General features: G+C 49.2%; 1 protein-coding gene across 4 annotated transcripts in view; it reads left to right on the top strand.

The window, feature by feature from the left end:
- The window catches only part of MYLK (myosin light chain kinase), a 279384-nt gene that overhangs the window by 164361 nt on the left and 89160 nt on the right, over positions 1–25863 (top strand). For all 4 annotated transcript variants that reach the window (XM_070788721.1, XM_070788719.1, XM_070788723.1 and 1 more), the window contains exons 10-14: positions 939–1073; positions 4138–4290; positions 17997–18134; positions 19661–19858; positions 20540–20789. In XM_070788721.1, the coding sequence (XP_070644822.1) occupies positions 939–1073; positions 4138–4290; positions 17997–18134; positions 19661–19858; positions 20540–20789 (874 nt within the window). The remainder of the gene's footprint in view (positions 1–938; positions 1074–4137; positions 4291–17996; positions 18135–19660; positions 19859–20539; positions 20790–25863) is intronic.

Below are 25863 nucleotides of genomic sequence, written 5' to 3'. Positions count from 1 at the left end.
TGGACTTGAAAAAAAAATAACTATAATAATTTAAAATTGAAATGTCCTCACCAGTGGGCATGTGGTCTTTCCAAGTAAAAAGATATTCACAAGAGTGTTCAGGGTCTTTTTGTTACATACAATGTTTTAGTGTTCATCCTTGTATCTTTTGAGTAAACCATAACAGTATACTTCTAATGTATAAATACATTTGGGGGGATTTTTTTCTGTTTTTTTTTTTAAGACTTTTAAAATATGTGGACCATTTTTAAAAGTTTTTATTGAGTTTGTTACAGTATTGCTTCTGTTTTATGTTTTGGGTGTTTGGTCACAAGGCATGTGGGGTCTTAGCTCTCCAACCAGGGATCAAGCCCACACCTTCTGCATTGGAAGGCAAAGTCTTAACCACTGGACTGCCAGGGATGTCCCTATAAATTGTTTTTTGAGTCAGTTTAGGTGATTTATGTTTTCCTTAAAAAATCTATTTTATCCATGTTTTCAATCTAATGAAACATTTCAGCCAAGGATTTTTAAAATTAAAAAAAAAAAAAGTGTGCAGGGTCTTATGGGACACTTCAACAACAATATAAGACAGGAGAAAGTAGAATAAGACCAAGATAAGGGGATGAAGGAGCTCGGTGGATGCTCCAGGACAGTGCAAGTCCAGACAAGACAGGAGGGACCCGCGTCCTGGAGAAGAGGCTGGCCTGGTCCTGAGTACTTCCAGACGTGGAGTGTCTTGTGATGATGAAAAAGACCCTGCAGTCACCCTGCTTCAGGCTCCAAGTCTCCACATGGTGGTACTGCCTGCTTCCCTGTGTGATGATGGATGAGGCAAAGCCAGGCCACTGAGAAAGCAAGCCCTGGGTGCCCAGAGCAGAGAGGTGGCTGGCTGTGGTCAATCCGCAGCCTGGGCCGGTGGTCATCTGAGACGGCCTGTCTGTCCTTTGCCCTCACAGAGCCAGCCGTGATGGAGGTGGCCCCGTCATTCTCCAGTGCCCTGAAGGACTGCACCGTCGTTGAGGGTCAGGACTTTGTGCTGCGATGTTCAGTGCAGGGGACCCCATTGCCTCGAATCACTTGGCTGCTCAATGGTGAGACCCCCTGCTCCAGCCCCCCGAGCCTTTGGCCTTGCCTGAATTCCTGCTTAGCTTCCCCATATATCACTCTGAATTATTTATGCATGAGAAAGAAGCATGGAGTATAGAGCGAGCATGGGACCTGGGAGTCTGCCAATGCCTGGCTGGGGACACCGGGCAAGTTTTACCCCTCTTTGAGCCTTGAGCTCCTCATCTACAAGAATGAGGCCACCTACCTTTCAGGGTGCTGATTGTGAAAGTCAAATTAGATTCCTTATATACAACAGTTGATGAGATGCCTGGCACATAGGTGCACAAGCAATTTAGCTTCTTTTCATACAGCCAGGCTCACAAGTAGGCTCTCAGTAAATATTTGTTGAGTCAATAAGTGAACAAAAAAACCCACAAATTAATGAACCACAGTAGCAGTTGCTCATGGGATCTTGCCTTTTATTTAGTGGCAGGTGATTTAGGGGTTCATAGACCAGTAATTCTTTTTAACAATATAGTCCTATGGAAACATAGGACTTTCTCAACTTTCTTTTTGCCAAGTAAAGTCCTTTGGACAAAAAAAGAATTATTACATATTATCACCCTTCTCTCTCTCTCTCTGTTTTTGTTTTAAAGAAAAAAGCCTTTAAATTCCAAAAGTGTATATGGGAGAACTCTATCACTAGAACTGAAATAGTCCATAAAATTGATGAAGTTGAATTGCTCTGCTTTTGGGGGACCTTAGGGGAGGCTGAAAGGGCGCCTGCCCTTGTCCTCCTCTGTATTGAGTGGTTGGGTGACCCTGGATGCCCCACTTTACTGCCCTGGGCATCAACCTCTTTATTGGTGTGGAGATGGATTGGAACAGAGGTTTAGGGTCTCTACCAGCTCTCGCAGCTGATGGAATGAACGCTTTAAGGGGTCGGCAGCCCATCACCCGTGCACCAAATAGTCCCCGGGCATCTCTGCACTGTTGTCATGTTGTCATGAACCTGCCTCGTCAGTATGGTTTGCTCAGGCTTTGCTAGAAATGATCTTTAGTCAGCGTAGGAAGTGGCCTTGGTGTCTCCCTATCTGTGGACTTCTTGCGCAGAGAGGTGAGAATGGGGGTCTCCTCCTCCACCCCTTACTACTGACAGAGCTCCTGTGGGATCCCACGACTGTCGGCACAGAGGTGGCCTCCTTGCAGCTGGAACACAGCATGGATGTTAAAGGCTAGGAACAGATCTGAACAAGAGCGTTTCCCTCCCGCTTGGCTCAGGGTCCAGGCCAGGCGTCAAGAAACATTGTCTATAAAGGGCCAGATGGTAAATGTGTCCAGCTTTGCACGCCACACAGTCTCTGTCACAACTACTCAATTCTGCTGTCATGGCACAAAACACAGCCAGAGACCATATGTAAATGAACGCAATAAAACTTATTTATAGACACAAATGTGAATTCATATTATTTTCACACACGTCATGAAATATCCTCCCTTGATTTTTTCCCAACATTTAAAATATGTAAAAACTATCCTTTACTTTCAGACTGTACAAAAACAGGCTTCAAGTGGGATGTGGCCCAGGAGTAGCAGTTTGTTGACCTCTGATTTACGCTTCTCCAGACTGAAAGACAACCCACCTTCTTCCTCTTGAATCGTGGTATTTTCACACTGATCCCACTAGAGGGCGATCATGCACAAGTCGGGGACCCTTGGCCGCCAACTCTGGTTTTACCAGTCTTGGAGCTGTGTCACCCAATTCTGAGTGCCCTGAGCCAACAACTCCTTTCTGGGGCCACCGTTGCACCCCATGCTTGAGGAGTCAAAATGAGCTATGCTCCAGTAAAAGGGGAGCTCTCAAACAGCTTGCCAGTACAGATTTCGACAGCAGAGGCATTTTGCTGGCAGTTGGGGAATATACTGGCATTCTCAAGAAACGAGCTTTTAGGGACACACACACGCACACACACAGAGCAATGTTCAGTCCTGACAGTAGCAGGATCCTGGCCCCTTGGGTCTCCCAGCCCCCAGCCCCACCTCTGTGAAGTGCATCGGGCCAGCGGAATCTCTTCCCTCTGGCCCTGTGGCTGGCTTGGCAGTCTCTGTCTTGGAGATATGAGTGTTGCTATGAGCAGAAGAAAACATTGCATCGTGCAGAGAAGACCTCCTTCTGCCCTTTCTCCCTCTCCCACTGCCCACCCCTGTTTTACGAAGTGCAAACCAGGACCCTGGGGCTGATGGGAAGGAGCTGATAGCTGCTTCCTATATGGTGAATGGACACATTCCTGCTCTAAGGCCAGGACCTTCAGTAATGAAATTTTCTTTTTTCCTGGAAATGAAAACTCACATCCCGAGATAATAAAATCCTGGGAAATGTATAACATTAAGGAAACCACTGAATTTCATGGCACACACTTCTGTCTCCATGTAGGACTTTATGGGACCTGAATAAAGGGCCTCTCATGCAAGGGACTCTTGGACGAAGGGGCCAGAGTTGTTTTTTTAATCCCCTGTCTTTATCTTTTCTGTGAATCCTAAAATGCAACTCATTGCAGCATTAGGTTGAGGGCGAAGAATCGCTTCTGATAAATATCTGCAGTGGGAAATAGGCTCATTGTTTCTGGAAACATCTAAAAAGAGCTGGGAGCCTCATGTGCAGTCTGGGTGAGGTCCATTCTGCCTGAGGCTGGGCTGTGGGCCAGGTGACCCTGTGAGATTCTTTCCAGGCTCAGAATAATGTGAAGTCTAGGATGTGTATCTGGGGACTATTTATTTAAACAGAATGCACAGAACTCTGTCCCTTTCCTGCTTGTATTCTAAATGCCTCTAGAATCTCTCCTCCAAGTCCTACCAGCCCCAGTCTTGTTCCTCCACCCTCACAATCACCCCTTCTCCTTCACCTCCCTGGCTCTTGCCTCTTTCTCTCCCCCTTGAGCCTCTGTCCAGCTGGCTGGGGGTGGTCCTAACACATCATGAACCCTCAGTGGGCCTGAGCAAGTGTGGGGAACCCCAGCGTCATGACAGCAGCCACCCTGCTGAGGACAGGACTCCCACCCCTCTGCCAGCTGCTCCCTGGCCTGAGCCCTCCTGTGCTTCTCTCCCCAGGACAGCCCATCCAGTACGCCCACTCCACCTGCGAGGCTGGCGTGGCCGAGCTCCACATCCAGGACACCCTCCCAGAGGATGATGGCACCTACACCTGTCTGGCTGAGAACACCGTGGGGCAGGTGTCCTGCAGCGCCCGCGTCACTGTCCAGGGTAGGAGCCTCTGGGCAGCCCTCTGTGTTGGCAGAAACACCTTTCCTGCCAACACATCTGCTTTGGAGAATGGGCACCGCACCTGAAGGCAGGCAGGTGGAGGCAATGGCCTCCAGGAGCTCACAGTGTCCAGGGTCTGCCACCGGAGACGGATGTGCAAGCCCAGTCCTCCACCCCCACCCCACTGTGGCTGAGGGAAGATGCAGGGGAAAGAGGCAAAGACGCCCTTGGTTCTAGAGGCTTCCAGTCTGATAGGCAGAAAACCACACCCACTGAGAGAGGACGAGCTCCTGTAGGACTCAAGCTCTCACAAACGACCCCTCATGCACTGGGGGATGCGGGGACACCAGGTAACAGGTGCCGGTACTGAGGCTTCCAGAGAGCCCGTTTGTCCCCTGCTTCCTTCTGCCCTCCCTCCTCCCTGCCACCCAGGCTTGCTCTTGCACCTCAGCAGCCTGGTATCCAGTAATCTGATTAGCATGGTCATCATGCATTGATCAGTGCCAAATGTTTAGTCCCAGAAGTCCCGGGGGGGGAGCCACAGACTCAAGACAGCTGTCTGGGCTGTGGCATTGGCGGGCATGGTGACAGAGCTGGAGAAGGTCTTCTTGGGCAGGGTGTTCAGGTAAGCCTGATTCCCCACCCTCAGCTGGGCCCGGGCCCCCAGGTCCCACAGTGACTGGGGACTGAGTGCTTAGACCGGGTGTGGCGTGCCCTGCTTTGCCAGCAGCTCAGTAGGAGACACGCCATCTGGCTCTGTTCCCCCAGGCTCAGCCTCTTGGGGAGAGTCTTCTTGTATCTGAGCAGCAGCCTTCCAGGGGGCCTTAGAGGTGGTTTCGCTGAAAATGGGGAGGGAAAATCATATGTTGGTTACCTCACTAGATACTGTCACCTCACCTGTGTTTTCTCGATTCTCAAAAACCCCAGAAGCCGGGTTGGAGGGGGCAGCGCTCTTCCTGTCTTTCACAGAAGGGTCTGGAGGTCTCAAGAAGTCAACGTCACTTGCCTCGTGAGCCACAGTGGCCTTTGGAACCCAGATCTCCAAGCCCCTGCTCACTCCCTGTCCTTTTCCAGAGGGCAAGTCCCCTGGCCCAGACTGGGGATGACCCTCACCCCAGGGGCTAGGCAGTGTCACCCCCGAGGGGTAAAGGAACGGCACTGACAGCCTGTCTGCCTAGGAGGGAGACACGCTCTCCAGCCTCTCTGATTGCTCTGTGATTCCTCCCGAGTGCCTGACATGGAGTCACCACCTGGGGACTGGCTCTGCCTCTTCCCAGGAGGCCCTCGCATCCCCGCCTGACTGTGGCCCCAGGAGCTTGTCGGCCTCATTCTAGTTTACAGTCCATCTGTTCTTTCCTCACGGATCTCGCTCATGGCTGATTGAGGGGTCTGGGGAAATCTTGGATCCAGGCCAGAGTTGCTGCTCCCACCTTCCCCCACCCCTGGGCTCTCCTTGGAGGTCCAAGAGGCCTACCCCAAAGTGGTAGTGGTGGAGAGGGTCAGAGAGGTGCATGATGCTTGTGTGGTCTGAGCCCCGCTGGCTGGCTTCAGCCAAGGGCCCTGCTGATCCAGAGCCTGTCCTGGGCTGCCTGTGTTTAGATTGGATTAGAGGGACCCCACTGAGCTAACAGTCCCAGTGGAGGTGGGGGTCCCCAGAAGAGGGGCAAGAAGACTCTGGGGCCATCCTCCTCGCCCCCTAGGTCTGTGGGAGGAGTGGGACCTGGATGGTTGCCCATCCGAGCATGTTTCAAAGCAGAAACAGAGAGGTCCTGTCAAGGACTCTGCCAGAGCTGTTTGGATCTGCTCTGAAAACAGCCCTGTGTGAGCAGGACATCCCTCTAGCCCCCCCGCCCAGTGTGGGGTTTGACTGGCCTGTGAAGGCCAAACAGAGGCTCAACTACCATAAATGGTGAAGGAGGCTGTAAGACGTGGCCACGCTCCGGCCGCAGCGCTGGGCTGTCTGCACAGGATCGGGGAGGCCGAGCCTGGCACAGTGACACCCCTGGCTCCATGCCCAGGGCACCCGGGGGGCTCTGGTCCACGTCCCACACTGGCCTCAGCCATGGAGTTTTTCTTACTTTATTGGCAGCTTGTTTGGCTGCAGTCTCTGTGGTGGCTCAGAGGGTGGGAGATGACCGTAGTGGAGGAGTTTGTCCCATGCAGTGCCGACCACTGTCCTGGCCTCTCCCTCAGCTGCCCAGACCTGGCCTTTCTGTCCCCTCTGTGTGGCCACAGGCCACAGCTGAAGTGTGGACCAGGCTCCCTGGCTGTAAGTCCTGCCACTAGGCTGCTGCGTCCTGCGCTAGTGACGTGGGACGTGCTCAGGAGTCCCAGCCTTTAAGCAAGACGAACTCTTTCCAAATGGCAAGTCTAAGGAGCGGTGTTACCAAAGGATCAACTCTGCTGCACTGGGTGGTTGTTTTTCTGTCTGTCTGGTTGGTTTTGGTAAAAGGAAAGGAGAATCAGAATTAGAGAAAGCCAGTGTTGGGCCAGACGCTAAAGCCATAGTCTGAGCACCCTGTTCAGGGAATTTTGGCCACAAGAGGGTGCCATTCATCAATACCTCTCCCTCCGCTGTTCTTGTTTCCAGGGAGGAGGGGTTCTAGGGCAACTTTTGCTGGAGGAGAGTTTAGCAGATCCTGCTGAAGGCCAGACATGGTGCTTTTTCTCACCGCTTTAGCCTTTTGCCAAGGTTTTGGCAGCATCGAGAAGTTGCTCACTCAGCATTCTGATGGACCTTCTGCACCCTCTTTTCCCTGCTCTGTTCTCTCCTCTGTAACCCCCTCCTCCCCAAATCTGACCAACTTCTTCCCACAAATGTCACTTCTCTTAACTGCTGTACCTCTCTTATCACAGTACTTACTTACAAGCAAATTTTTCCTGAACACCTCCTTGGTCCCAAGCATTGTTCTGGGGAACCTGCCATAAACAGAAAACAGGTCCTGTCTTCCTGCCTTTTACATTCTGATGGATGGTCCAGAGCTCGCTTAATCCAGTATTGACAAGTGCTATTAAGAAAATGGAAATACAGAGGCGGTGGAAGGGATCCTTTCTTAGGTGCATGCTAGAGGAGACCTCCTGGGAAAGGTGACATTTGAGGGGAGACCTCATGAACTGGAAAAAAGACTGCTCCAGGCAGGTGGTACAGAAAGTGCAAAGGCTCTGAGTTGGGAACAAGAGCAGCCTATTCAAGGGCCAGTGAGGCTGCAGCCAAGGGAGTGGGATAGGGGCAAGTGGTAGAGGTTAGGTTCACCAAGAGAGGCGGGAGTACATCATGCAAGTCTCTAGAAGGGCAATGAGGGGAGAAAGCGTTTTGTCCTAACATGAAATTTCCTCTAAATGCCTGTTCAACTGCCTTTTTTGCTAACCTGTTAGCTCCCTGCAGGCAGGGACCATGTCTCATTATTGCATGTAGCACATGTCCTACTGTGTGAACATGTGTTCAGTGAATGGATGAAGGAAAAATGGAGGTGGGTGAGTCTCTGTGGTAGTGCAGGGGGCATTCCCTCCACCTCCTCTCTTGCCTGGTGGCTCAGGGCTCAAGGAGGTGCTCAGCAAACCTACACGCTAGCTCTCAAACGTCCCCCCAACAAATATTCCTGCTTTCCTCCTCCCGTACTAGGAAACAGTCCCCAGTAGTTAACCAGGCCATGAAAATCTTCCCTCCTGACCCAGGATAGAGCCTAAAGGATGATTAATCTAAATTCCTGCAGAACCCAGGAAGATGAGAGGAGAGTAAATATTTCAGTGTGTATGCACTGGTCATTGGTGCAGGGGCTTCCTTAGACTAGAATCTTTTTAATTTCTCTCACCTTGGAGTATCTTTGTCAAGGCTAAAATTCTTAAGTGACTATAGATTTATTAACCTGCTAATGTGCCCATTTAGACAGAGTGTCTCAGCCTAATGGTTTGTTTATTTAAGTGAAGGCCTGCTGGGCTCTTAAAGCACCAAAGGACATAAAATGTGGATAAGTTAAATTTTTAAAAACCCTGATTTCTAAAATAAAAAATGAAATGTAATAACCGTATTTACTAGAGTGTTTGTTTTGATAAAGAGCCTCTAATGAAAGTAATGGGCACCAGGGAATCAGCCATTCTCTGGACAGTGAAAGCATCAGTAAGAGCCCAGCTGGCTTTCAGATTAGTGACAAGCCCTCTGCGGGGCAGCTTGGAACACTCTGTGTGTGTGTGTGTGTGTGTGGGTGTGTTTAGTCGTGTCCGACTCTTTATGAATCTGTGGACTGTAGCCCACCAGGCTCCTCTGTCCTTGGAATTTTCCAAGAATACTGAAGTGGGTTGCCATTTCCTTCTCCAGGGGATCTTCCCAGCCCAGGGATCGAACCTGCATCTCTTGCATCTCCAGCACTGGCAAAGGGATTCTTTACCACTGCACCACCTGGAAAGCCCCTTGCTTTAAGCACTGACAGCCTCTTAAATGTACTAAAAAAGAAAGTTCTGGGGGCTGGTGGTAAAGAACCTGCATGCCAATGCAGGAGACATGATTTGATCCCTGGGCTGGGAAGATCCCACATGATATTGGACAGCTAAACTCATGCTGCACAGCCACTGAGCGTGTCACACCACAGCCTCCTTCTACAGTCACTGCAGGCCATCTGTAGCATTTTTTTACTTGGAGTCCTCGGTCAGGAATGCCATCCAGAATTACGGTTTTGTGTTCCTAATGGCAAAATGCGATCCGTGCTTTGACAGTGTGGTGGAGAGTGTGGTTTCCAGAAGTGCCTCCAGAGGACACATGGGCTGGTTTGGATGCTTTGCCTCTGCGTTTAGAGTTTGATTATAACTCCTAAGGCACTAAGAAGGCTGTGGTTGTAATATAGTCCCACTTCCCATCTGGCAACCCTATCATTACTGGTCAGAGATTCTTTGGGAGGGGGAGGGAGGTCATATGTCGTTGTTTCCTTTCATTCTTTTCCTTTCTACTTCTTCACATTTGCTTCTTAGGGTCTGGAGAAATCAGTGGGGAGAAGGAAAACCAAAAGAGAGGGCACGGCTATGGAGGAAAGGCTTTCTTTTCATGCCCAACAAGTAGACCATTTGCTGACTCTCCAAGTCGGTTTATTTAGTTAGACAGACTTTTTTTGGGAGAGTGTTCACAGACATCCCTGGAGAGGGATTTGTACTGTATGTAAATGCCCTGCCGATGGGGAGCGGCTGGGCAAAGGTAACCCTGATGAGCCCTTGAGTCAACAGTCCTGGAGCTTAGGAAAAGGAGGAGGCCGGACTGAGACCCCTGGACGCTGCTGGATTTTGAGCACCATATCAAGGAAGGAGGGAGGGTTGCGCTTCCGGAGCTGTCTTTCACTGGTGATTCACTGAATGTCCATAGTGTAACAGGGTGAATAGTATAAAAGTGTGTGGAGTGAATTGGATTTACTGTTGGAAAGATATTTTGCATTTTTATGACTAAACAAAATATTTCAATTTCAAAACTTAAGGAAAATCTTTAGTAGCTCAGAGATGAAGGCAATAATTTTCCCTCTCCCTAACTGCATCTTCAGGAGGTCCATGTGTCTGCACACCTGAGAGGTGTGGGGGCAGGGGATGTAGGAAGTAGGGGAGGGCCCTTCCATGTCCATTTTTTTTTGGTGACAACCTGTGGATCCAGGGACGTGGTGTCAGAGCAAGGAAACTGCTGACAGACAGGGCCTGAGGCTCTGACGGCAGGACTTAGTAAAAACTGTGACAGGCAGTGCTCCCTCTTAGGGGGAGCCCTGGGAAGCTCTTTAGATGTTAGAGAATTCTGTCTGTTTCATATTGGTGTCATCATCTGTTTAAACACTTAAAGGTGACATCCTTAATTTTTTATTTTAATCTGACACAAGTTTTGAATGAGCTGGGAACCTTCTAAGGGCCATTTTCAAGGCAAACTATTCATGTACATTTAATGTGAATTCAGTCCATAAACATGGGGCACTTTAGAGAGTGGTAACTTAGCTGGTAAAAGTTGACAGGTGGAAAAAACTTCCAAGAGAAAGTGTCTAAGGAGAAACTCGGAAGTGTTTTTCTTGCTAAACCCTTGTAAAGTGAGGAAGGATTCAGAAGGGAAGAACAAGGGAATGATTGCAGTACAAAAGAAGACACTTGGATCCACACCAGCACCATAACAAAGCTGTAGGGGCTTCTTAATTTTCAAGCCCAAGAAAGCCCAAGGCCTTGCTCATGTCTCCAGTTTTGATGAGCAAGTTTATACCAGTTGTTGTGGTTGTTCAGTCGCTCAGTTGTATCCGACTCTTTGCAACCTCATGAACTGCAGCACACCAGGCTTTCCTGTCCTTCACCATCTCCCAGAGCTTGCTCAAACACATATCCATTGAGTAGGTAATGCCATCCAACCATCTCATTCTCTGTCACTGCCTTCTCCTCCTGCCATCAGTCTTTCCCAGCATCAGAGTCTTTTCTAATGAGTCAGCTCTTTGCATCAGGTGGCCAAAGTATTGGAACTTCAGTTTCAGCGTCAGTGTGACCAAAGTATTGGAGCTTCAGTTTCAGCATCAGTCCTTCCAATGAATATTTAAGATTGATTTGCTTTAGGATTGATTGATTTGATCTTGCAGTCCAAGGGACTCTCAAGAGTCTTCTCCAACACCACAATTCAAAAGCATCAATTCTTCAGCGCTCAGCCTTCTTTATGGTCCAGCTCTCACATCCATATATGACTACTGGAAAAACCATAGCTTTGACTGTCTAGGCCTTTGTCGGCAAAGTGATGTCTCTGCTTTTTTAATACACTGTCTAGGTTTGTCATAGATTTGCTTCCAAGGAACAAGTGTCTTTTAATTTCATGGCTGCAGTCACCATCTACAGTGATTTTGGAGCTCAAGAAAATAAAGTCTGTCAGTGTTTAAATTGTTTCCCCATCTATTTGCCATGAAGGGATAGGACTGATGTCATGATCTTAGTTTTCTGAATGTTGGGTTTTAAGCCAACTTTTTCGCTCTGCTCTTCACTTTCATCAAGAGGCTCTTTAGTTCCTCTTTGCTTCCTGCCATAAGGGTGATGTCATCTGCATGATATACTAGTTATTGTATGAGAATTAATGAGAAAAGTAGCAAATAGCACCTGTTGTGTGGATGCTTAACTTCCTCTAAATAAGAGCTTTTCAAAACCTATAATGAGGATTATATAAGTTCCTGTAAGTGTTAAAACGAGACCATCAGTTATCATTTTTAATGAAGAACATTGTTTTGATAAATGATCTAATCAGTTAAAGCCAGTTTGTTTTGTTTAATTCCTGTAACGACTCCACACTCTGCTTTTGAATGAACTCCATTCTACAGATGAGGAAAACCAATGCTCAGACGTCAGGTCAGCAGCCACAATACGCCAGCTCACAGGCAGCCCCTCTAGGCCTCCAGTTGCCTCAGCCCACATGCTCATTGTGCTGCTCTGGGTCTCTGAGAAGTCATTTGTTTGATACTTTTGCTTCCCCACAGCAAGAGTTTTATGTTTAAGTTCATGACTAGGGACTGTCTTCAGAAACAGTTTCTGATGAGTCAAAACGGAGCATAAATGGCCAAGGAGGGAAAACTTGGAGGGCTTGTGCTGTGCTTAGTCACCCAGTCATGTCTGACTCTTTGCGACCCCCTGGACTTTAGCCTGCCAGACTCCTCTGTCCATGGAGATTCTCCAGGCAAGAATACTGGAGTGGGTTGCCATGCCCTCCTCCAGAGGATCTTCCCAAGCTAGGGATCGAACCCAGGTCTCCCACATTGCAGACCATTTCTTTACCATCTGAGCCACCAGGGAAACCCAAGAATACTGGAGTGGGTAGCCTATCCCTTCTCCAGGGGATCTTCCCAACCCAGGAATCCCCCCAGGGTCTCCTGCATTGCAGGCAGATTCTTTACCAGCTGAGCTACTAGGGAAGCTCTTGGGGGGTCTATATAGGCTCAAAGAGTGGTCTCTCTCTCTGTCTTTGTCTCTCTCCTTCCTTCTCTCTCTCCATGTTCCTTTCTTCTCCCACCTTCTCTCTCCTCTCCTCTCATTCCTCTACCCCTTTCCTAAGTCCTGCTATAGTTTAATCTACATGACATCATTTTTTACTTGTCAATAAACTGCTTATGGGGTTCCCTGGTGGGTCAGACAGTAAAGAATCTGCCTGCAATGCAGGAGACCCAGGTTCGATCCCTGGAAGATTGGGAAGATTGCCTGGAGAAGGGGATGGCTACCCACCCCAGGATTCTTACCTGGAGAATCCAATCAACGGACAGAGGAGCCTGACTGGCTACAGTCCATGGGGTCACACAGAGTTGAACGTGACTGAGCATGTGCACTTCTTATAGCCGCTCTTAATCTCAATTCTTGTCTTTCCCACCAGAGGACAATCCTGTTCCTTTTCCCTTCTCTCAGTGTGGAACAGAGCCCCCAACACCCGGGTACCCAGTTAATGGCAGAGAGAGCCAGTGAGCGAGTGGAGGGCCATTGGCTAATTGACCAAGTACCTGAGCAACAGACAAGTTCACTTCAGAAATTTAGTCCTAGGCCAATAAATCAAGGAGCCTCAGCCCGCCCTAGGTTCCAAAGAGAAAGGGCCCTGTGGGCTTGGTCTCAGCAGACCAGAGGAAGCACAGCTGTGGGGGAGACCTGGGGTATATTTAATCCAGCCCCATTTGAGCTGGGTTGCAAGTCTGCCATTGCATCCCTCCTCCCTTGGTGTACCACAGCCAGAGTCTGCCCTCCCCAAATGAAAAAGGCTCAGGTTGCCTGAGGTGCTGTGGCCCCGGGGGCCTCTTCCTTCAGACCCTGGTCCACCTACCCTGCCTGAAACCAGGACTGCACCAGGTGCCAGCTAAAGCAGGACTCCAGGAGAGTCTCTAGAGAACCAGCAACTCTGGGCAAGAGCACAAGGACAGAAAGCTCCCAGGGGAATCTAGCTGACTGGCCTTTGTTCTCAGGTCAGGAAGGCAGCATCCAGACCAGGACCCCATTGGCCATGTCAGCTTTTCTGCCAGCTTCCTTCTCTGAGTCCCAGCTCATTCTGCTGTAAAATGAGGGCACATTCTTCCCGACTTCAGAGGGTGTTGAACATAAGCTGAGAGCTGCGGATATCCTTTAGAATCGTTAAGTGCTGACCTTTGTAAGGCATTGTTATAATGTTATCTCAGTGGCAGCTGAGACCTTTCAGATCTCTGACCAATTATATGTGAATACCCTGATTTGAGAGGACACCATATTGTATCATTTCTCATCGTATCAATAATTATTGTCAGATTGAGTTTGCCTAACCAAAAACAGTTGGATTAGGAAAGGCACAAAACATTTATTCTTGTACTTATTATGTGCCAGATATCCTTTAGCTGTTTTACATGTGTCATTTCTTTGAATCATCTGAAAATCCAGCAGTATTTATCATGCATTATACTAATGATGTGTGTATTACCCTTAACACTTGGGCATTATTGTCAGTAACTGATGATAACTGTATCCTTATCAGTTTAGAGGAGAGAACCCTGAGGCTTAGCTTGGGGGACTTGCTTCAGATCACACAGCTCGAGCTAGAAGCTCACAACATCCATTTCCATCCATCTCTTCTTATTGTATCTAAGTCCACGCAAGAGGGAGCATAAACTGATATGTGATCTATCGGCCACAGATGAGCCGGGATAAGTTGTGTATGGCTTTGGAATTAAATGACCAGCACACACCTTGCCCTTTGCCCTGACTTTCCCTGCTCTGTGTTAGCTCTTCTCCCTTGTCAGGTGTCTAGAATGGGGGTCCACATAGCACATCTGTCCTCATGGGGAGTCCAGCACGGCCATCCCTGCAGGTGACTGGCTCCCTTGGAAAAGACAATCTCAGAACACCTTGGCCTCATGGTCAGGAGGCCTGGGTTTGAGCTCTCAGTCTGCCTGTCACTGGCTCGGGGACCTTGGGTACCTTTCTTCACCTGAGCATGTCCCAGCCTCACTCCAGTAAAGTTGGGTGGTGGGCTTGGGACTGGGGTTTCAGGATTCAAGTTAGGGCTGCTTTTCTGGGGTTGCCTAAGGAAGTTGCTTGCCCTAAAACGGACATCCTCATTGGCTCCGGGATCTGAGCCCAGAGTGTGTTTGTAGGGGAGGTTTGGTTGTTTTTCTCATTCTGTGAAGGCTCTGGGGCGGCAACTGGGGCTGAGCCCGGCTCTCTGTGGCTCTAGTCCCACGTGACCCTGAATGGCAGGCTTGAGAACAGGTTCATTCTGCACATTTGCTCCCTGTCACTTCCCTCTGCTCTCTGTTCTTGCTGTGGGGCCCTTGCTGGGGAGGCACCAACAGGCTCAGAGACGATGGGTGACACTGGAACTAAATGCCTGCCTGGGGCAGTTTCCACAGATTCAGACACTGTCACTCCTCTCTCTCTGAAGGAGTACAGTGAAATTTTATTCTCAAAATTTAGATTTACTTTAGATATATCCATATTTTTAAGCAACACATTTGTATTCTTAACAGTATTTCCCTTAGGTGACATAAAAATGAGAATCTTTAATCCTGGGGTGAGGCTCCATTTGTTCTTCTGCTGCTGATATACCCACCAGGTAATTAAGCCCAAGAGGTAGATGTGAGTGAGCACTCATGCCAGCCTCACACACCTGCAAATGTGGATGATGGGTAGCTGGAGAAAGTACTTTCATATATTATCTCTTTAAACCCCCCAGGTCCTGTAATAGTACTATTATTCCCCTAAATACAGTTGAGGGAGTTGAGCTTTAGAAAGAGAGAGTGCCTTGCCCAAGATCAAGTCCCAGCCTCAGATCCTACATTTCAGTGGCTTTCAGAACCAGTGAGCTGTCACGTGGGAGGCAGTGCCCAGGACACCCTGTCAGGGCAGGGAGGTGCAGATAGGCATTTAGTTGCACTGGCTGAGACCTGTAGGGTGGCTTGGCTTTGCCAAAGCCCAGGCCTGGAAACTGAGCGGTAGGAAGACCTAACACATGGAGGGGTCAAAGAGGAGCTGTCAACTGCTTGCAGGAAAGGGAGCTGGAGGTTTTGATGTTCCTGAAGCATCTGGGAATGAGAGTCCATCTGCAGGGAGCTCTGTGAAGCTGGGACTCTGGCCAAGACAGTGGAGAGGCGGGAACTGGGAGGGCTCTGGACAGGCGAAAACATTTTGTCCTTGAGCCTTCTCATTCTATGCAAGAGGAAATTCCTCAACTCTCCCGAGGCAGCCTGCTTGCCCAGGGAGATCTAAGCATTCCCAATATTGAGTCCCTCAAGCCCACCGGTTGGGCCTTCTGCCAAGGGTGTCTGACTGCCCCTGTCAGAAGGAATGATGCCAGAGCGTGGGTCCTGTGTCCCCTTGCACTCTGGCTCCAAGCCCTTCACACAGCCCCTGCCTTGGGGTAACTTGTCCTCCCACCTCTCTGGTCTTCCCAGCCTCTCCCACTCAGTCCCAGAGGCTGTGCTGGGCATGTTCTAAGTATGCCATATTTTGTTTTCATTTAGTGGCCAGTTTGGAGTTAGGCCTTTCCCAGGTATGTAAATCAGCCTAGAAATGTATTGTCATGGCCACAGGCTTCCAGGAGAAGATCTGGTTTGTGTGGCTGTGGGCTAAAAAGAACTCTAAATACCACAGTCTCCCTGCCCCCAAACTTAGAGTTTACCTTAGCGATACCATAACCTTCTTTGTCTCTACCCCTGCCTGCTTCAGACCCGCCACCCCCCCCACCCCCACCAAGACAAAACCAAAAAGACTGAAAAAGTTATTACTGAAGATCAAGACCGTGTGGCTCACAGGACGAAAGGCAGGGTCAGAGACTGAGCAGCTGGGAGCTGTGGGAAACAGATACCAACTCACCTCTCCGCTGCCCCTTTCCCTTTGGCTCTCATGAGGCAGGTCAGAGCCCAGCTTAGGGAGGATTCTGAGAATGAAGGAAAGCCTGTTTATTACCCTACCTCCCCCAGAGAACAGAATGGGGGTGAGTGGGCCAGCCCTGAACCCAGAGAGTTGTTCTAGTTTCTGTCTTTGGCTAGCTGGGACACTCTTTCCCTCTCCTAGAGAGAGATTTTCTCCCCATTTTGGCTGTACGACAAACTACATATATTTATGGTGTTTACTTTGAACCTTCGTGCATGAAACCTTCACCACGATTTTAAGAAATGAACATCTCCATCACTCCAAATGCTTTCTTATGCCCCTTTACAATCTATCCCCCAACCCCTGCCCCAAACAACCTGTCGCTATATTTTGCTTTTTCTAGAATTTTATATAAATGGAATCATCCAGTATACTTTCTTGGTCTGCTTTCTTTCATTCAGTGCAATGTTGGTGAGATTTGTCCTTGTTGCAGTGTTTTTGTTAGCGCTGAGTAGTATTCCATTGGTATGGATACATCATAGTATGTTTATTCATTCACTTGTTGATGCGCATTTGGGTTTTTTCCAGTTTGGAGCCATTAGGAAGAAAGCTGCTATGAATGTTTGTGTACAAGTCTTTGTTTGGACATGTGCTTTCATTGCTCTTGTGTAAATACCCAGGAATAGAATGAATGGATCATGTGCTAAATGATTAACTTTTCAAGAAACTGTCAGATTGTGTTCAAAAGGGTCTGAACTATTTTGCACTCACACCAGCAGCGTAGGAGAGTTCTGGTTGTGCCACATCCTTGCCAGCATGGTACTTAGGATGATCAGTCTTTAATTTTAGTCATTCTAATGATGTAGTGTCTTTGACTTTCTTGAAGTGCTTAAAATCTCAGGCGATGGTAATGGAGCACCATGCAGTCATAGAAAACAATGAAGAAGCTCTCCAGTTCTGTTTTATGAGAGACATCTAGATATGCAGTTCTACCTGTGTACCTGCGGGTTCTGCATCTGTAGATTCAAACAACCGCATATCAAAAATATTTGAGAAAAAAAATTCCAGAAAGTTTCAAAAAGCACAATTTGAATTTGCTGTGCTGGCAACTATTTATATAGTACTTACATTATATTAGGTATTATAAGTAATCAAGAGGTGATTTTAAAGTATATAGGAGGATTTTAGGTTATATGCAAATATTATGCTATTTTTTTTTTATATAAGGTACTTGAGCAGCTGCAGATTTTGGTATCAGCAAGGGGTCCTGGAACCAATCCCCTGCAGATACCAAGGGATGACTGTATTGTTAGATGAAAAAGCAAGGTGCCAATCATTGTATATAGTTTGCTGTCAGTCTTTTAAGAGAAGACAAATAAAAGTGCATACCTATGTGCTATTGTGTGTTATACACACGGACCATCGTTGGCATGATGAACAAGAAGCTGGAAATTGGTGGCCTCTGGGGAGAAACATTTGGCCAGAGGACAGGGGTAGAAGGGAGACTGTACACATACTCTATGTACCTTTTGAACTTTATGCCATATGAATGTGTCTTATTCAAAAGAGTAAATAAAATTTAAGGGGTAAAAATCTCATAGGATGCCAAGCGTTGGCTCTCCCCCACCACTTCCATCCCCCAGAAGTGCTCCTGGGGACCCAGAGCCTAGGTTGGACATGGCTCTCCAGAGGCCTCATCCTTTCCTGCTGGGAGGCAAGAGCACCGTCATGCCATGCAGGGAAATGGGCACGCCTTGTTTTGAGGGGTCTCCTGGGCCTCCCACACTCCTCATCTGGCAGTAGTCGGTTTCTGGTGGGAACATGAGCCCAGCATGTTCACATGCTGAGTGTTCCTTTAGTCCGTGTCTGTGGAATGAAAGAGTGAATGTTCACCCCACATTCTGTTTGCCACACAGAGAAGAAGAGTGAGGAGAAGAGCGAGTACCTCCTGCCTGCAGCCCCCAACAAGCCCGTCGCGCCCCTCTTCCTGCAGGGCCTCTCTGATCTCCAAGTCATGGATGGGAGCCAGGTCACCATGACAGTCCAGGTGTCAGGTCTGCCCCGTCTCTCTCCTCTGGGCATACGTGAAAATGGGCATGGTTGCAACATGGGCATTGCTCCCCAACATCCTGCACAGCTCATTGATCCATCAGAAAATCAGCCTGAAACTGTCAGTCAACGGACCTGCAGAAATGAAGCCTCTTGGCCCCTCGTTTCTGCTTTTTCTGGGCAGGATTTTCTGGACTCAAGGTTAAACGGTTCAGGGGGGGAAAGATGGCCATGCTAGAGAGGTGGGGGATTAATTGAAAACATAGTGTGGCCAGTGTAACTGGAGATTATAAACACTGGTCCAAAACCAGATGCTGTGAGAACTCCCAGACTCTCGAAAGATAGTTGCTGTATTCAAATGTTACGGTGAGAAGATGGAACAGAGGCCTTCTCACATAGGGATGGGATGACAAGAGCATGGGATGAGCAGCCCAGTGGAAGACGTCACAGTCCTTGCTGGAAGCCAGCAAGCAAAGCCTGGGGAATCTCCTGGCACGGTCTTAATGACATAGACTTGTGCTGGCCTCTGATAAGTCCTGCTGACAGCCTGGAGGTCCTCTCTGGTTTTACAGTTTCTTTGGAGCGAAGGCGATAAGGACGAGCTGGGAGAGGACCCGTGGTCTCAGGGTGAACTCCCTGCTCCCAAAGGCTGGAGGCAGTCCCTGGATAATACAGGCAGAGGCTGGGTCCCCTCCCCTGCACACACTCCTCAAGTTTAGAAATCAGAGGCCCCCTGGCCTCCAGACACAGGGTTGGCTACCCCATCGAGGCAGGTGGTAGTCTTCACTGTCCTTGAAAGAGCCTGACACCATGCAGCTATTCCCAGGGTCTTGCTCCCCTGGAAGCAGAACACCATGGCTCAGCTCTTACCACAGAGGAACTCTCACAGGTGGCTGGTGTTTTATGGCCCCCCCAAAAATTGCTAGAAGCTACCCCCAGGGAAATAGACTAGCAAAAACTGAAAATGCTATCCACCAAGAGCTGGGTCTGGAAAGCCTGACACCCATCTTCACCCTTGGACATTTGTATGGTACCAAAATGAAGTGCTGATGGAGCCTTTCCTTGGTGAAAACTGACAAGGGAGTTTCTGTGAAGGCCTGTGTGAGGTGTGCGGGGCAGGAAATGAGCTGGAACCCACCGATGCAGCTACCGCTCAGCATTATCAGTCTGAATTCTGATTTTAAAAGCTTTTATACCAATATGTTTTTCATCTCTGAAATTGTTTTGTTTTTCTTTTTCCACTTCTGGATTCTTTCTGGTTTCCCCAAATTTGTTGTTAAGCAATTATAATGAACATGTATTGAGTACTTTCTTTGTGCCAGGTGCTGCTCTAATCTGCTTTTCTGGTGGGCTGCTGAGGGGGTGGTATTAATTTATTTAACCCTCCCAGTAAACCTATGAGGTAGGTTGGGTTAGAATATTTATGGATGGGAAGACTGAAGCAATGCAATGCCACAGTACTAAGCAGAGTTGCCCATAGCCCAGGGAAGCACCTCTCTGACTAGCCCCCTTGCTGCTCCTCTCTGTTCAGGGAACCCGCCCCCGGAGGTCATCTGGCTTCACGATGGGACTGAGATCCAGGAGTCCGAGGACTTCCACTTTGAACAGAGAGGCACTCAGCACAGCCTGTGTATCCAGGAAGTGTTCCCAGAGGACACGGGCACTTATACCTGTGAGGCCTGGAACAGCGCAGGAGAGGTCCGCACACAGGCCGTGCTCACCGTGCAAGGTGGGGCTGACCTGTGACCTGGTGACCAGAAACAGGGCAGGGATGGGTTAACTATGTGGTTACGGTCTCTCCAAAGATGATCTGGAGGTGAGGAAACCATGTGGGCCTACTTTGTTACCATCTCCTGTGCTCCCTTGGTTCCATCCCAGCCCCAGTGGCCAGCTCTCCATCCTCCATCTGAGGCTCTGGCTGAGTGGGGCCACCCTTCCCTGCCTTTGGAAGCTCCTGCTCTCCCTGGATTACTGGTGAGCAGCTGCCTAGAGTGCTAGGAGAGAAATCTCCTAATACACTAACAGTTGGCAGTGACAGCTTTGGAGGTGAGGGCCTATGAGGGCCCTTGCCTTTTGAGAACCCATATTTAAGAGGAGAGACAAGTTAAGCACACACAAGCAGGCGACAGCTCTTCATCACACGGATCACTGTCCTAGCCCAGTGCCCCTGTACATTCTAGGTGACCTCCCCTTGCTACAAGCTCATGTTAATTTTGCCCTCTGAGAAGCAACCAAGACAGATTCGCCATGAGAAGGAGGTGCTCTCCCTGAGTGTTCAATAAGAGTCATTTCTGGATAAGCTGTTCTTTGGGTAACATGCTGTCTTCTGACCTTCACCACCTTGGAGAGTTAGGTGGATGCTCTCGGCTGAAAGGCCTTCCTCTCTAATTCAACCCTCTGCTAACTTCAGAGCCGCAGGATGGCACCCAGCCCTGGTTCATCAGCAAGCCCCGCTCAGTGACTGCCTGCCTGGGCCAGAGTGTTCTTATCTCCTGTGCCATAGCCGGCGACCCCTTCCCCACTGTGCACTGGCTCCGAGATGGCAAAGCCCTGTCCAGGGACACTGGCCACTTCGAGGTGCTACAGAATGAGGACGTGTTCACCCTGGTTCTGAAAAACGTGCAGCCCTGGCATGCCGGCCAGTATGAGATCCTGCTCAAGTAAGTCTGCATGCCCTGCTGATTTCCTCTAACCCCTCTCCACCCAGTCCCTACCTCCTGGCAAAGTCGCTACTTGGGACTGGGAAGCCAGAGGAGCCACAGAAGAATGTGGGGCTGGGCTTCAGGGAAAAGAAAGAGCAGGCTTGGTGCTACTGACAAGCTTTTGTTCTTCCACCTCAAGACAGCAGAGGTTTATTGAGAGCCTTCCCTTCTGAGCACAATTCCCCAGAGTCCTCCATCTTATTACATCCTTGTTTTGTTGCCCCCATTATTTGGTATATGAAGAACATGAGGAAAGATGGGTTAAAATTGGGAAAGCAGCATTATCTATTGTGAAGGGAATATGCTGTGCCAAGTTGCTTCAGTCACGTCTGACTCTTTGTGATGCCGTGGACTGTAGCCTGCCTGGCTCCTCTGTCCATGGGATTTTCCAGGCGAGTATACTGGAATGAGTTGCCATTTCCTCCTCCAGGGGTCTTCCTGACCCAGGGATCAAACCCTGGTCTCTGATGTTTCCTGCATTGGCAGGCAGGTTCTTTACCACTGTTGCCACCTGGGAAGTCCCATGAAGGGAATTTATTTGTTATCTCTCACCCCCATATTGCTTGAGACACCAATAATATTCTCACAGTTTCTATGGGTTTTGCCTCAGGCTTTTATACAAGGTTGCAATGAAGATGTCAGCAGGGGCTACTGTCTCTGAAGACTCGACTGAGGCTTGAGAGGGTCAAGCCTCTCAAGATGAGGGTCCACATCTATGATGGCTCACTCACTCACAAGGCTGTTGGCAGGAGGCCTCAGCTCCTGGCCATGTGGACCTCTCCCTAGGGCTGTTTGAGCATCTTCATGACATGGCAGCTGGCTTCCCCAGAGCTGGTGGTCCAAGGGAGACAGCTAGTTTCAGTCTCCTGTGACCATTCTTCGGCAGTCGTTACTTCTGCCACATTCTATCCATGAGCGGTGAGTCAGTACGTACAGCCCATATTCAGGCAAAGGGGAATTAAGTTCTCCTCTTGGAGAGAGGAGTATCAAAGAGTTTGTAGACATTTAAAACCACTAGAGGGACATTAACTACCCCCATCCATTTCTCCTCCCTTTCAAGGTCTTTCTAGGGAACATGGGAAGGTGAGCTCCATGAAGGCACATTGCTGTGTTCCCAGTGCCTAGAGCATTGTCTGCCTATAGTTGGCATTTGGTAGCTATTTGTTAAATGGATGTGATCCAGAAATATTTTTCTACCTTTAAACTGCTCTAATTCTTGACTCCATGTCCACCCTGGGTTGATGGGGACAGAACACCAGCCCCTAGGGTTGGTATTAGCACTGAAAAAGAGCACTTTTCTGTACCATGACTCTGCAAACAGATTTGCCACATCCTGAAGATGGTTGGACTGCTCTGGCTCAGGTGCCTGGCCTCTTTACAAGGGACTTGTTCTCCTGGATCATTCATTTCCCTGTACTGAGCCCACGGTGTTCAGGGCTCTGAGCTACAGACAGGCTCTGTAACCACATGCCAAAGCTACTGCCATGATGGAGCCTTGTTCTAAGTAAGGACAAAACCTAGCATGTGCTCCATCTACTTAGGTCCTTTCTGGGCATTGCTTTATACTTGAATTGTTAGCTTCTGCTGCGTAACAAACCATCAAACAAAAAATATTTGGTGAGTTTCAGTAAAATAGCCACTTATTACTTCTTGGGCATCTTTGGATCTGCTAGGAAATTCTACTTAGCTGGCAAACCTCACTTGAGGTAATACCACATCTGTGGCAGCTGATGAGATGGTTGTGGGCCAATTGATTATCCTATCACCATCAGCAATATGCTCAGAACACACTGATGGCCTTAGCCTTGTTCCTGAACTAGTTATTATCAGGAAGACCAATCTGCCTCCACAATAGAAAATAGTTTCTTCCTCTCAGCCGTGCAAATAATGGAAACTGATTCTGTGTTAGAATAGAGCTTGTCTGTATGAAAGGAATGATGCTTTGAGACAGTACTCATGTACTCAAGCTAGACATCCTAGAAAAGATGAGTTTTTGTGGGATTTTGAGGCAAATGAGGCAAGTCTCATTGGATAGACTGAATGTGAGAGGGTAGGAAAGAGCAAAGCAAGGCTGTGGGAAGCCTGCCAGGCCAGAGTGGAGGGTTGCACTGGGAGGTCGGCAGGCAGACTGTCTGGGCCCAGCTGGGGACAGTCATAAAACTTAGACTGTCTTAGCTGGAAGGGACTTCAGAAGTTATTGAACCGCCTCCTTGTTTAATAATGGGGGAAGCTGAGGCCTCAGGGTCATGGCCACCCAAAGGTGAGTAGCAGAGCCCAGACTGGAACTCTCGGCTCTGTCTTTAAACCAGATGTTCCTCCATTCTTTGTTTCAGTGCACTGGGAACTTGGGAAACCTGGAACAGGATGTCACACTGGGGTCCCCAAACTTGCATCCCTCACCCCTCTTCCCTCCCCTGCGTCCAGCCTCTGCATTCCTTTGGGAGGCTGCTTCCTGGCCTTGGCTTTTTCCCCAGTAAGGAGGCAAGTCCATGGAAAATTGCCCTGGGGAGTGTGTGCCAGGCCTGCCAGGGGCTCCTCTGACTTTTCTCAGACCCAGACCTAGAGAGAAATCAGACCTGTGCCCAGGACAGAATGCCTTTCAAGGACAGAGACTGGGAGGAAGCTGGGCTGAGGGCGGGAGTGGGACAGGTGCTGTCTGTAGCTGCGGGAGCTGGGGGCACATGCGTGGCTGAGTCCTGCCTTCCCTTCCCTAGCTCTGAACTAAATGGGCAAATGTCAAAAAATCAGCTCCAAATTCTAACTGAAATATTTGAAAGATTGATACTTGCCAGGAAATTAGTTCTTTAATTTTGCATATAGAATCCATTCTAGGGGTGGGTGATTCAGTGTGGGGCAGGGTCCAAGATTTTGTAACCAGAGAGTGGGCTTCTGACTCAGAGCTTAGGAGGTAGGGAACACAGAGGATTCTGTTGGGTGCAAAAGGTGTCACTTACAGAATGACAGCCCCATACCTCTGTGGCAGCACCTGGGCTGGGCATGGGGTTGGGGCCTCAGCCTCAGGCCTGACTTTGTAACTGAGTCTGTGCCGACACCAAAGAGGCCCCAAGCGGCTGATCAGCTGGTTAGGTTATCTGGGATGTGGGTCCCAGGTAACCTGCCTCTCTGATCTTTCCACATGAACCCATGATTTGCCCTAAAAGTCTAGCCAAATATTTAAAATGGATAACCAACAAGGACCCACTGTATAGCACAGGGAAGTCGGCTCAATGCTATGTGGCAGACTGGATGGGAGGGGATGGGAGTTTGGGGGAGAATGGACACATGTATGTGTATTGCTGAGTCCCTTTGCTGTCCACCTGAAACTATTAATTGGCTATACTCAAATTGTTAATTGGCTATACTCAAATACAAAACACAAAGTTAAAAGAAAAGAGTCTCGCAGAGATTTTGGTGTGTGGCTGTAGAAATAGTGACCCCCAGATCATGCCAAGAGATGATCTCTTTAGTGGGACTGCTGTAGTATTCCCAATTCTGCCCCTTCAGACTGTCTGGGTGCCCCCGCATGAGGCCTGGAGAAGGGGTGGGCAGCAGGCTGCCTGCACCCCCTTCTTCAAGGCAGGTAATAGAAAACAACAGAAGCCCTTGCCAGCTTCCCCTGTGGGGAGCTGGCACTCACTTCAGCTCAGGGGTCAGGGCACCCGACCATTGAGAGCCTCTGAGGGGCTTGGTTGGGGTGAAGCCTGGCCATGTGGTCAACATCTGCTCCTAAATGTGCATCTGGGCTATGTTCTATTTGTGACAGGAGGAGACTCAGCAGAGACGTCAGAAAGGGCGCCCCGGAAAACATGGCCCCAGGGCACCCTGTCCTCATGCTCCATGCCCACCCCAGACCCTGCACCCTGTGCTTACAAGAAAAGTGGGAACAGAGTGGGCCCTACTAGCCAGCAACCTCGAAGATGCAGGGTGCTCAGGGGCGAGGCCTCAGCCACAGGTGACCCCCATGGCTATTCTGTGAGTCACCCGAGCCCTGGTAGTTTTCTGTGCTGAGTTCCCAGGATGCTTTGAGGGCCTGAGCCTTCCCAGAGCCTGGTGCTGAGAAGGCACCTAAGTGCTGTCTATGGAAGACAACCAGCAGGTACGCAGTAGATGAGAGAAGGTTAGGGAGCACGAAAGGCCAACCTCTCCTCTGTCAAGCGGGTTCCCAGTGTCGAGGAGCAAATAGTGACCCCCAGGACCCTCAAGAATCATCTGCCACACCATGGGCTGCCGGTGCCTGACCTGGAGTTGGCCCTGCATTGGGAGGGAGGCCATGCAAAGCAAGGTAATTGCTTGAGTGCATTGGCAGAGCCACAGGAACATGTGCTCAGCTCTCTGTCCATGTGGGGGTAACATACACATGTTCCCAATCATGGACTGGCAGGTACAGGTGCCCGTCAGGTAGATCCCATCTACATGTGGTCGATATACGCATGTACACATAGACACACACAAACACACATGTGTCCCAGGATAGATTTGTACTGAAGAGCACTGCAGGGTGGGATGGGAAAATTACAAGTCAGGTTCCAACCCTTTTCCCTACTAGCCAGCCCTGTGAGTTTAGGCAAAGTTACTTAACCTTTATAAGCCTAGTTTTTCTCACCTGTAAAAACAGTTGCTGACAGCCACCTCACAGATCTGCCATGAGTAAAGGAGATGGAATATATGAGATGGATTAGGTCTATGGTGGGACCTGGGGCAGGTGCCAGCCCCTGAAGTGCACACGACATGGACAAGTGCAGGAAATGAGTGGGAGACCCCAAGAGCCCAACACTGCATCCTGGAAACCCTGAGCCTCCCCTTCTTCCCTTTACAGTGGGCACAAGAATGCTGGCACAACCTCCCTGGGCTGTTGGGGCAAGAAACACAGTGGCTGTGAGTCATGATAGGTGGAGGGTGCTACATAAAGCATGGTTATTAGCAGGCAGAGTTACCTTTGACTATCACATCTGCCTGCACAGCTTCCCCCAGTCTGAGCAGCACCTTATTGGGCTCCTCAAGAGCCCAGACCTGCCAGCAGATGGCAGCCTTG

Source organism: Bos indicus, chromosome 1, assembly GCF_029378745.1.
Source record: "Bos indicus isolate NIAB-ARS_2022 breed Sahiwal x Tharparkar chromosome 1, NIAB-ARS_B.indTharparkar_mat_pri_1.0, whole genome shotgun sequence".
In the NCBI taxonomy this organism is placed as follows: Eukaryota; Metazoa; Chordata; class Mammalia; order Artiodactyla; family Bovidae; genus Bos; species Bos indicus.
Note: the sequence above shows the minus strand (reverse complement) of the source record. Positions and strands in the feature narration are given on the sequence as shown.